General features: G+C 41.3%; 1 protein-coding gene across 1 annotated transcript; it reads right to left on the bottom strand.

The window, feature by feature from the left end:
• Positions 1 to 238: 238 nt before the first annotated feature.
• LOC145395673 (uncharacterized) lies at positions 239 to 9,557 on the bottom strand. Its single transcript, XM_080269239.1, has 9 exons — positions 9,532 to 9,557; positions 7,751 to 7,929; positions 6,766 to 6,832; positions 6,650 to 6,711; positions 5,679 to 5,795; positions 4,480 to 4,599; positions 2,603 to 2,836; positions 1,475 to 1,605; positions 239 to 714 (listed from the first exon to the last, which is right to left on the bottom strand). The coding sequence occupies exons 2-9, from the start codon at positions 7,877 to 7,879 to the stop codon at positions 309 to 311; spliced, it is 1,266 nt and encodes a 421-aa protein (XP_080125365.1). The 5' UTR covers positions 7,880 to 7,929; positions 9,532 to 9,557; the 3' UTR covers positions 239 to 308.
• Positions 9,558 to 11,995: the final 2,438 nt, after the last annotated feature.

Here is an 11,995-nt window from a genome sequence, read left to right as displayed (position 1 = left end):
TCCTTCCCTCAATTCTCCTCCAACTCTTCCTCACTTCCTTCCCTCAATTCTCCTCCAACTCTTCCTCACTTCATTCCCTTACTCCTCCTCTTCTTTCTTTTCCATAATTTCCTCACTTACTTGTCTCACTTTTCTTCCTCCCTCCTTCAATTCTTCAGCATCTCCTTCTTTCACTCTTTCTCCACCTCCTTCCCTCACTCCTCCCTTTCCTACCCCAATCGAAGCCCCCTAAACTGAAGCCAGAGAGAGAATAACACCACTAGAGAGGGAGGGGGATAGGGACAATTAGGATAACCTTCTTCCCTACGTCAGTGTTTCCTCCCCCTTGTATCATCTTCCCCTTCCTGGTTCACGGCATCTTTCACTGTCTCCTGCTTCACCCCTTCCCTAACCTTGCTGGAGTTTGTGTAGGTGGCTTCTGCTTCCGTTTCCCCTTCTTTTCTCCGTGCCTGTCCTGCTGTCACATTCGTCCCTCTTTCAACCACACCTTGTCTTTCCTCCCCATTAACCTCCCCTCCAACTTTTGCCTCCCCACCTTCCTCCGCTTCCTCCCCAGTCCTGGTTGATGTGGGAGGAGGTGTGCGGGTGAAGGGGGAGGTTGGGGCGAGGTAGGGGCGGGTGTCGTAACTGAACATGACACCCAGTGCCACGTTGAAGGCAGAAGCGTCGTAGTGGTGGCAGCCTGAGTACCGGAACAGAGGTTTTTTGTCGTACCTGTGTCAGAAGATGGGAAAGATATACAGTATCACTACCATCATTCTTACATACCGGTATAGTATCATCATCATCATCATCATCATCATCACATTGTATCAGCATCATCATAACCATACATAGTATCATCATCTATCATCAACATCATCACATTGTCTCAGCATCATCATCATCACCATATATAGTATCATCATCACATTGTATCATCATCATCATCATCACACAGGATCAGCGTCATCATAATACTATCCATCACCTCTTTAAGCTGAGTAAAACTGTCTAATAGTTTTAAGAATGAATGCTAGCACTGTAATTAGTTACCGGTACTATCGGTGAGTAACTCCAGGCTGTCTGGACAAGCAGATCTACCAACTGCAGGAAAGCAATTGTTCCTGCAGGGCCATCCCATGCAGTGAATTGATATAGCTTTGTGGCAGAGAGTGCCTTGCCAGTGAGGGGCAGGGAAGACTGTGGAGCTTTGGTTCCCGGAAGAACCCTGCATATTGTATCTCCAACCAGTTACCAGGGACCCCACAGTAGGCTCCACATTACCCCACTATTTGGTTATAAGGTTACCACCCAGCATTATGGTTTCTAGGGTTACAGGAAACCATTAGGCTTATAACTCACTGTAGAGCCATCAAAATAAAAAGTAGGTAGCACTACATCAAGTGAGTGGATGATGGTCACCATCACCTATAACTGAACAAGTTAAATACTGGGAATGTAAGAGGAGCAAGAGCAGTGGTGTGGTGCTGACCTGCATCCCGTGTCCTGAGCTCCAATTGGACTGATACAGTTTTGTGTGAGAGCGCAGGACACCCACGGCAGCATGAGGTGGCGGTGAACCCCGGCTGTGTTGTATACCAGCACTGTACCAGCATCACCCATCTGTACACAACACAACAGCTACAACACTAATACTAATACCTTATACACTGCATCTACCTGTCTGTCTAATATTCCTCATATCTATTTCTCTATCCATCTAACACCTTATAACTTTATCCAGTAATCTATCTACAGTATTGTTCCATCAATCTTCCTGCTAATCATATAGGCCTACTATACGACAAGATGACTGTGGACGGTTACTGAGTTACGTTTAAGCTGCAGTAACAGGCTAAAGACTGAAATCAGATGCTAATTATGCTATTAGTGCTTCAAAAGGCCATCAGTAGGTGTCAACAACAACACAAGGATTCAGACAGAAACTCAGAGCGCATGAACTCCACACCAAATAGTGCCTGAGATCTCTAATCCAATGGTCATTTACATACACTGGTAATTTAATTCCATCCACCCATCATCCAATCCTACATTGCCCCATGAGGAGCGTATATGTAAAAATATGAGAAGCACCGAAAAAAAAATACAAGAGTAGAGGTTACTGGACCCTATCTACCTACTTCCTATATCTATCAATCTATATCCAGATGCATTTATATCACTTAAGGAGAGATGGATATTGGGCCCTATCTACTTCCTATATCTATTAGTCTATATCCAGATGCCTTTATCCCAGAGGAGGTGGCCATAAACACAATGCCTCCATGTAACTCTGTTCTCTACTATCAGGCTGCTGTCCTTTCAACTCATACCACCCTCATTCATATACCTTTCCTTATCATCCCTCCCCCTATCCCCCTCCACCTCACTTACACTCTCCAAGTCAATCTCTCACTCTCTTGGGCCTGTATTCTCGTATTTTGCATAATACTTTTCATTACTCTCATGTACATATGTTATTTATGCCTAAGTAATATACACATAGATTTCATAAATAATATAGATGAGCTCAGTGCCATGTCATATGCAGAAATAAACAGGTATGGAAGAGGTGCCATGGAACCTCCTTAATCAGTGAGAATAAGAAGCCTGGACCCACTTGCTGAAAATCGTAGTTATGCTTCTTGGTGTGGAAGAAAGCAAACATGTTGGGGTGAGTGAGGGCAGCAGATGGCAGTGGTGCCGGGGCAGGGAGGGGCCACGTGAGGACCCCACCGGCCCTCAGTGCTAGGTCACCCCAACCCTCCGCCTCGCCAAGCCCCGCCGCCCCGCTGGTTGAGAGTCGCACACCCGGGTCCAGCCACAGAACAGCACCCGCTCGCACCAACAATTCCTGCAATGTTAGGTTTCTTTTATTTATTATGACAAAGAGAACTGCTGCTTTAGTACCAACTGGACTACATATTTCTATTTTCATTTCTTCATTGTTGTTCATTATATCTATCTGTTTACAGCTAGACACTGTAATCCCAGAAAGGGTGGCCACAAACATCCTGCCTCCATGTCACCCTGTACTCCACCATAATGCTGCCCTCCCACCAACTCACAACCCCCTCACTCATATCTCTCTCCAGCCCATTTCTCTACCTCAGCCTCACTCTTCCCCTTCCCTCCCCCCTCACCTCACTCATACACACTCTCCAAGTCACCCTCTCATTTTCCATTTTCTCTACATAGTCGAACCATCTCAAGGTACTTCTCCTAATGCATTCCAGCTCATCCGTATCAACCTCTCAATGCTTCTTTACTTCCTCATTTGTCTGTCAAAAAACGCACTTACGTTCAGCAACTCCTGCAAAGTTCTATTTATATTATTTATCATTCATCACCTAATCTAATAGCTGCAGTATTAACTCCTACAATACAATACTGCATTCTGTATCAGACTCCTCCTACTATCACATGATTTTAGTCAACTCAGGGGAACTTCTTATTGTGAAGCTGAAATTATTAGCCTTGAATGGCAGCTGACCTCCGAGAAGGAAATCTTCAAAATCAAACCAGAAGCTCTAGGTAAGGAGTGGCAACAGTGAGGGTATATTGTACAGCCATTAAAAAACATGTTCAAACTACTTATTGGTGGCACATTAAGTTTCCATTAATGGATGAAATAAGGCTTATATATATATATATATATATATATATATATATATATATATATATATATATGAGTCATGCATGGGGTAATCTTTATATTAACAAAAAAAAAAAAAAAAAAAATCACAAGTTTAACATAATCTCAGAATAATAAGACCTTGCTATACGGTGCCTCTTGATACTTGTTTTGCGATCAAGTCCTTTGTAAATTAACACATACTGTCTATCAAACCTCCATTACTATCTACTGTCTTAAGCTGACTTGTTGGCATCCCCTACTTTACAGTTTCAAGTGTATAGAAAAAAAAAACTGATATTTTGGAACATATCCCTCACTAATTACAAAGACATAATACAGAGTCAAAATACAACAATTCATTCACCTCTCCTGCCTCTCTATCATCACCGGATTCATAAACTCTTGAATGAAACCCATGGACAAACTTACAAAGGCCCATATTATCACTCAGAGATGAATGCTGAAATGCAACTCAGTTCACCATCTCATATTCAAACACTGATGACTCCAGCAATGAGAGGGGCAGGAGAGATGAACGGACTTACACATTTAACTGCACAAGAGGCAAACTAGTGATAAGGGTATGGATCAAACCTGTACGATAATGGGAGAGGGGCAGGACAGGTGAACATATTTTTGCATCAGACTGTTCAATACGTATCTATCTATCTATTGCCAGACACCTTAATACCATACGGGGTGGCCACGAACAAATCGCCTCCATGTCACCCTGTCCCCCGCCATTTCACTGCCCTGCTCCCAACTCACACCCCCTCTCTCCACTCCATCCCTCCATCTCATCCTTGGCCTCCCCCTCCCTCTCTCCCCCTCCACACAAATGATAATGGTAAAGATCACACCTGTATGATGATGGGCCTGTATGCCTTCAAGCGGGGGTCTCTCACGTGGGCAGGGAAGGGCGAGAAGTCAAACGTTAGGGTCAGGCATGAAGTTGAAGATGAGTTACACGCCTCCTCAACCTTAAAAAAAAAAGAAAAAGAAAAAGAAAGAAAGAAAATGAAAAAGGAAAAAAAAAAAATCCTGAAAATCTTGTTACTACAGTTAGCTTGATTTCATATGATGGAAAAGGACACCCACAGTTAAAGTACTAAGTTGTGGCTGCATAAAATCTGATGAATCTTTGTTGTGATAATGCAATGATTTTCCTTGGTTCCTTGTTAAATCAGTCCTCCAAGCTGACTTAAATTCATTATCAACCTAGCAAAATGGGTTAGGAATGCTTGTCAGGTTAGTGTAAAAGCATTTGGCACATGTTAAACAACTGTACCCTTCTCTTTTATGGTGGTGACTAATAAGAGAGGTTGATATTTCAACATCATCCAGATCTCATTTCCCATCCTAAGGTGGGGTGAAGTAGGGTCCTGAGAGTCAGAAAAAATAAATAAATAAATAAAACACTAACCAAAGGTTGCCAAACTGTTTGGGCCACACTTCCATTCAACCACCATTTAGTCCCCCAAAGCTTCTCCCATGGTACATAAATTATCTGCCAATAACAATTACATGCCTGAGTGTCAGGCAGCTCTGGCAAGTTAAAGGTGCACATTGATGCAGTATTATCTTGGTCTTTATATTGACAGCCATGATAACTAAAATATTGAATCCATTGGACACCAAGATACTATTTAAAAAGAAAAAGAAAAAAAAAAAAAAAAGCACAGAGCAGCAGTGTAGGAGGTATGTGTGGAAAGGTATAGTAAAGCCTGGAGCTGAAAAACTGGGGGAGGCTTAGCTGTGGTGTTCATCTCTGAAATGGTTGAGAATTCGACTCCCCCCCCCCTCCTCTTTTTTTACAGACAATGACAGAAGGAAAAACATATTAAATAAAGAAAAAACTTTGCACACCAGATTACAGGTGTCATTCATTCATTTAAAAAAAAAAAAAAATCTATGGCAGATGGACTTGAACTGCTATACAATATAACCTTTCTATTTTACTATCCTTCAACTTAAAAACAGCCCTCAAATAACATCCTAAAGTTTCTTTAAAAAATCTCATTGGACATTCAGAAGATGGAGGTGCAAAATGTTGGCTTACCTGGTGCAGCTGAGACGGTGAGAGATCCAGGGTGTAGACGACTAGAGTGAGGTTTGGCAGCACCCCCTGTACCACACCTACCAGACCCTCCACTTCATCCACCTCACTGCCCCACACCTGCCAAGCACAACTAAATTCAGGTAAGGCACTATAAAGGAAGAAGTGGTACGTATTTCATCATCATCATCAACGTTTGTTCACACTGTTTATAAAGACTCCAACAAGCTTGCAGGAGTCGGCCTTGGTCACCTAATGATGGTTCTCTATGCTGCTCAATCTCTGGCAGCCTCCATATTCAGTCTCTTATCCATGAGATCACATTCTATGACCTCGTTCCAGGTCTTGTTTGGCCTGCATTTCGCAACCCTACACCTGACATTCACACTTCTAACCTTCTGCACCCAACTGTCATCCACCATCCTCTCAACATACCTGAACCATCTCAATCTACCCCAACTCATCACAACACCAACACATTCCAGTCCCATCCTTCCTCTCAACTCTTCAATCATAATCCTAGCCCCCCTAGGTCTAACATTCAAGGACACACTACACATCCAACTAGCCACTGTCATTTCTGTACGTTTCTGCCTACGAATATCTTCTTCTTTTACTGCCCAAGTCTCAGTCCCATAGAATATTGCACTTCTAACACAAGCCACATACAAAGATCCCTTAGCACGGAGAGAGAGCTCTCTCAATGTCAGGAAAGGTAACAGCTCCCACTTATATCCATAAAAATCACTCTTAACCACTTTCATACAGTGACACATTTTTTCCATTTCATTCTTGGTGCTACTGGATGTTTTGCTCAGTTCATGAATGCCACTAAGTAGTGAAAGAATTAATGAAGGCAACACCTAACTCCTACAGTTCAAGAAGTTTCTCCAAAGCTCGATAAAATCATCTGGACATGGCAAAACTAAAGTTACAAGCACATCATGGGACTGAATGAGTTAGCTAATACTAACAGCCGAGGCCAGGACAGGTGTGGATAGGTTGTCCCAGGTGTGGTGGGGGTATAACACTGGGCCTCCTCCCTTCCTCTGTTTCACCCCCTCCTCCTCTTCATCTGCCTCCTCCTCACCTTCCTGTGCCAGACCCAGCCGTGCCAGCAGCTGACGATCGCACGTCATCTTACCCTCCAACTCCTCCTGTGGAAAAATACAAATTATTAGTCAGTCCTCAATGAACCCTTTGAGCCTGGGGAGCTCTTGTCTTCATATTTTTATTCTAACCATTTCCTGATTATTTCATTCAGTTTGGGACAAACTTTTTGAACTGGTGAGGTCAAGCATGGCATTAATATACCCTTCAGTATGAGAGTCCTTTCCTTGGCTGAATAAAATTGTATGGCAGCGCAAGAACAGATTAAAATGAACATCACTTGGATGTAAGTGGCTGAAGCCTAGGATAAGAGTAAGCAAAACACTGCTTTAGGTAGAAAATTTTTGTGACACCTGTTTGGTTCATGAATGAGGGACTAAAAGCATAAAAAACACCCACCCCAGACTTTGTAATCAATCAAGAGCAACAGTCAATGAAAAATAGATCTTAAATTATCATCAACTTAATTACATAACTCCTCCCAGCCAGGTGTTATGGACTAATAACATAACCTACCTGTGCTCCACTCCCAGGTGTCACTGAGAGAGGCACGTCAAAATTTCAATTACTGGGTAACGTGAATTTTAAGGAGGAAGTAACAGTCATTTACAGTCACTTCTAATGCTACGAAGAAGATACCAGTAATATATCATTCATCCCCCTCTCAGGGTGTGCAGGCAAGGGAGAAAAAAGAGAGACAGAGTGAGAGAGAGAAAAAAAAAAGTAGAGAGGAAGTGGGCAAGCAGTTGGTGGTTATAGTTTGGCTCCACCACCACCATAAAAAAATTACCCTCATTTCATTCGCTATAGTTCCTCCTTCAAGCAATATGTGGACTCAACTCAATGGCATTGAAAAGCAGAAGGATAGTGCTTTCTACAGTGGAGGTGAGCTGCTGGCAATGCCAGATAACATGCTGTGAATGTGAGCACATGCACACAGACACAACTTTCTGACTGTGACTCACCTTGAGGTTGTGCGGTACAATGGAGTGTATGGCTGGTGCGGTGGGTGGGGTGGAGGTGAGGGTCGCCAGCACCACCACAGTTGCCACCACACCCACACACCCGCCCAGCACCGCACGCAGCACCCGCATCTCACAAGCTCACCTCACTCCACGCACCTACTCTTGTGCTTCATCCTTCCCTGTTTAGCAACTAAATTATTAGTACATAAAGGCAATTATTCACTATCATAATAATCCTTAAAAATTATTACAGTACAAAAATAAATATATACAAGTGAAATTATCGTTTACCATCATCACCCTGGGGTAAGCAGCTAGAGAATGCACCCAGCTCAGGGAAGATAGGTACCCCTGCCCTGCATATTCCTGGATCATCTTTGGGCAAGGGTGTTGGAGGTGAAGGTGGTGTGGGTTGTGGAGGTGCTTGTTTGTAATTTACTGATACCGGTACCTGTATTGTTCAGTACTGCGCAGAGCCAAGAGGAGTCGCTGGAGTGGCTCAACGTTGTTACAAAGGCCTTCCGATTTTTTTACATTATTCGCTTTAAATTTATTGTTCATCTCACCGTTTGCTTTGTGCTCCCTTGTGACGATGTGTGTGTGTGTGAGGAAGGAGTTGTTCTTAAGTGAGCTGCATTGGCTTGTGACACCAGCAATCTCAAGTGTAAAGGTTGGGTTGATATGTCGTCTGTTGCCTTGTGGAATGTGGTGTTTGTCTGCGATGAGTATGATGCTGATGAACTTTGGAATGTGCCTCTTAATGCTGGTGGTGAGTGTATTGATTTGTGTATTAATGTGTTGTTCTGTTCTTCAGTGAATTTTGTCCAGTCTTCTTTCTTGCAGGTTGTGCACAAGAACTGTAACTGCTGTGGTTTGGTCTGTGATCCTAATCATTAGAGAGAAAATGATGACCATATTCTCCGACTATAATGCATTTACTCTGATCTAAAATATACCACCTGAGGAGAAAACGATAATAATAAAAAATGACAGGAAAGATGCAAGAAATAGGAAGAGAGGAGGGCGACCCAGAAAACGAATGATAAAAGAATGAAGTAGGCAACATGACATCAAATGAGTGAATGATGGTCCCCACCAATTCATAAATAAATAAATAATCCCTTTCAGTTCGATTCATGGTTCAAGTGTTCAGACTGGAGTGTCAATCTGAGAAGTAACCAAGAAAACTCACTTCTATCTCATAACAATGGCTCATCAAATTTCCAGCAACTACTGGTATGATTTGATTCAAGATGAGAGTGTTTAGTTCTGTCGGATGAAAACAATCTAACCAGGCTATACACCCACTCATCCTAGTTCAAAAATATGAATAAATACAAGTTTTGATTATTCTCACTCCTCGTATCATCCTTGGTCTGCAGCTTACTTAGTCTAAACTAGATAAACCAGATTAAATAAAATTTGTTCGTAGATTACCGTGCTTGTAGATGCAATTTTATCAATAAATCCCAGGCAACATCGTCAACCTTGATTACTGGTACTATTACGTCATGGAATATCAATATCATGGATATTACTCACACTATTTACACTTTGTACTAACACCAAGTACTTCAGTGCTGTACGACCAAATACTGCAATAGGTTACGCAGCTACAATGGCTCAAAATCATGTCACGTGATAACATCAACATTTTTATCATAAATAACGATATTCTGGACGGTCTCGAGGAACTCATTTCAAGCCAATATGGTGATACAAAAGCAAATTTAACCTCTAAAATTACTGATATATATTGAAAACAAGCCAAAAATACTCACAAATAGCAACGGTAAAGCAATCAAACAAGAGAAACACAAAAGCAAATATTTTATCAGCAGTAGTAGGGCCAGGTAGCGTCTGCAGCTGCCTGCCACTTCTCAAAATAATATAACTTACTATTTTATTCGATTTAGATTTTTCATATGGAAATTATTAAGTGATTGTCGTTTATTTCATATATTATTTAATCTCATTATAGTGTCTATCAGAAAAATTTTACCTGCAAATAAAAATTTCATCAAAACAAGGTCATCCCAAATAGAAGATGGTACCAACTGTGTTGGTACCAACAAACAATCTGTATGACAAGGACTGCAATATTTTCCTATAAGATATATCAGAAAGGTAAAGTTAATTAAGAAAACGTAAAGAAGATAGCAAAATATCTAATCAAATAAAGCAGGCAAGTTGAAATTTTTGTTCTCTTGCATTTACCGTCAATAAAACTAGTATGTGAGATGGTACTAAATGGAAGGGCGGTGTATCTTGATCTTCTTTGCACAAAGTTTTGAAAGTCACCGGAGAGCACGAGAAGGAATTGCTCAGGCATGAGTGTTATATATCTCCGAACTGCAAAAACACTTATCCCTCCTAAAGGTAAAATGTTACAAAGATGGATAACAATCAATCAAACTTTCCTCTACTTTACTGCTATTACTACAACTTATAATAATGACTGCTTCTACAAGTTACTATTGCTATGACTACTACTACTACTTCAACAAAAACAACAACAACAACATCTACTACTACTGCCATTACTATTACAGTTAGGTCTACTGCTGCTGCTACTACTACTACTACTCTTCAACAACAACAATAACAACAGCAACAACAACTACTACTACGAATACTAACACTGCCATTATTACTACAACAACTACTAGGCTACTACTATTATTAATACTGTCATTACTATTACAGTTACTGCTGCTACTACTACTACTAACCCTCTGTGTAGGCTATAGAGTCCTATCCGTATTGTATCTCTCTCTCTCTCTCTCTCTCTCTCTCTCCTTAGCACCATTTCCTTGGCGATTTATCCTCATTATTACATACTATTTCCTCCTATGCCGCTTATATCTTATGAAGATCGACATAAATATAGAAGAGAATATCAGTGTTCCAGAAATTTGCTAGTCACGAAGAAGTGCTAGGTTCGTATTCTCTTCGGTTAAGGAAGCTCCCTAACCCCTCTTCCTTAGCAATTTATTTTTAGATATGGCTGGGTAATATCCTTTAGTGCGCTGTTACACTGGAAGGATTTGTTTACAGTAGAAGAGGACAGTAAGGTGTAATAAACGAAATAAATCGCCTAGGAAAAGGTGTTAGGGCGCTTACCGTCATCTTTTGTTATAAAAATCCTTCCAATATCGCCATATCCTGCGTAAATAAAGTATAAAAGGATATTAACCAACTATATCCCAAAATAAATCGCTTAGGAAGAGGTGTTAGGGAGCTTCCTTAACCTACCAGAATACGGGCTAAAGTGTGTCAGATATATTTTTAGAAAGCATTAAGCAACGTTGGGTCTGGTTAGTACTTGGATGGGTGACCGCCTGGGAACACCAGATGCTGCTGGCATCCCTAAGTGTCAAGTGGGGTTGGTGGAGGATTAATGCCCCTCCCTGTAAAACAATTAACTCTAAGCCCTTGGCCACCCAGTTTGGGATACATGGCGTCTGGCAATGAATGAATGAATGAATGATATACTCTTCCTCGTGACTGTAGTGAAAATATCATATAGCCTACCGCATTGGTATTTATTAGGGCTGACGAGGTTTCTAAAGACTCCATATACCGCCTCTAGTTTGAACATTTTAATCTTAGGGTGCATGAAATCGTTAAAAGGAGAGAAGAAATCTCCGAGATGATTAGGTTATTATTATTATTATTATTATTATTATTATTAAGACTTCCCATCCCCATGGGAAGATCTCATGTTTTTGTCAATAATACATTGCTGGAGTGATTTAAATCGATGCCATTGGCAGACCGTTTGAGCTACGGCCTTCATTCATCGTCATATTATAGTACTGGTTGGCTGCTTCATCTGACCAAATATCCTGATCCGACTACCAGAACCCAGATAGGATCCGAAAAAAAAGGTTACCCTAAAGCTCAAGAACCACGTAAGTTAGAGGGCTGAAGTGTTGATGGCCTATACCTGGATCATGGCCGGAATGCAGTGCTTAATATCATGGTCCAGATCGAATCGTTGTTCTCTTAGATCACCTTGGGTAAAAAATTTGGACTTTTCCGGGAATAACGGATGTCAGCTACTTTTCTATGAAGGATTAAAACTAGAGCCACCAAACTTATAGACTGTGATGACCTAAGGTGACATGCACAGATCAGTGACCTTGACCTTAAGGTTCCTTTATAGAATGGCTTCTAGTAGGCAAAGGCTGTGGGATATTTTCATCAAAATTGCCTTCGGAGAATTTTACGGTGTTAGTTTTT

The sequence above is a fragment of the Coenobita brevimanus genome, chromosome 4 (genome assembly GCF_032717465.1).
Source record: "Coenobita brevimanus isolate Jiangsu-jjx chromosome 4, ASM3271746v2, whole genome shotgun sequence".
Lineage (NCBI taxonomy): Eukaryota > Metazoa > Arthropoda > Malacostraca > Decapoda > Coenobitidae > Coenobita > Coenobita brevimanus.
Note: the sequence above shows the minus strand (reverse complement) of the source record. Positions and strands in the feature narration are given on the sequence as shown.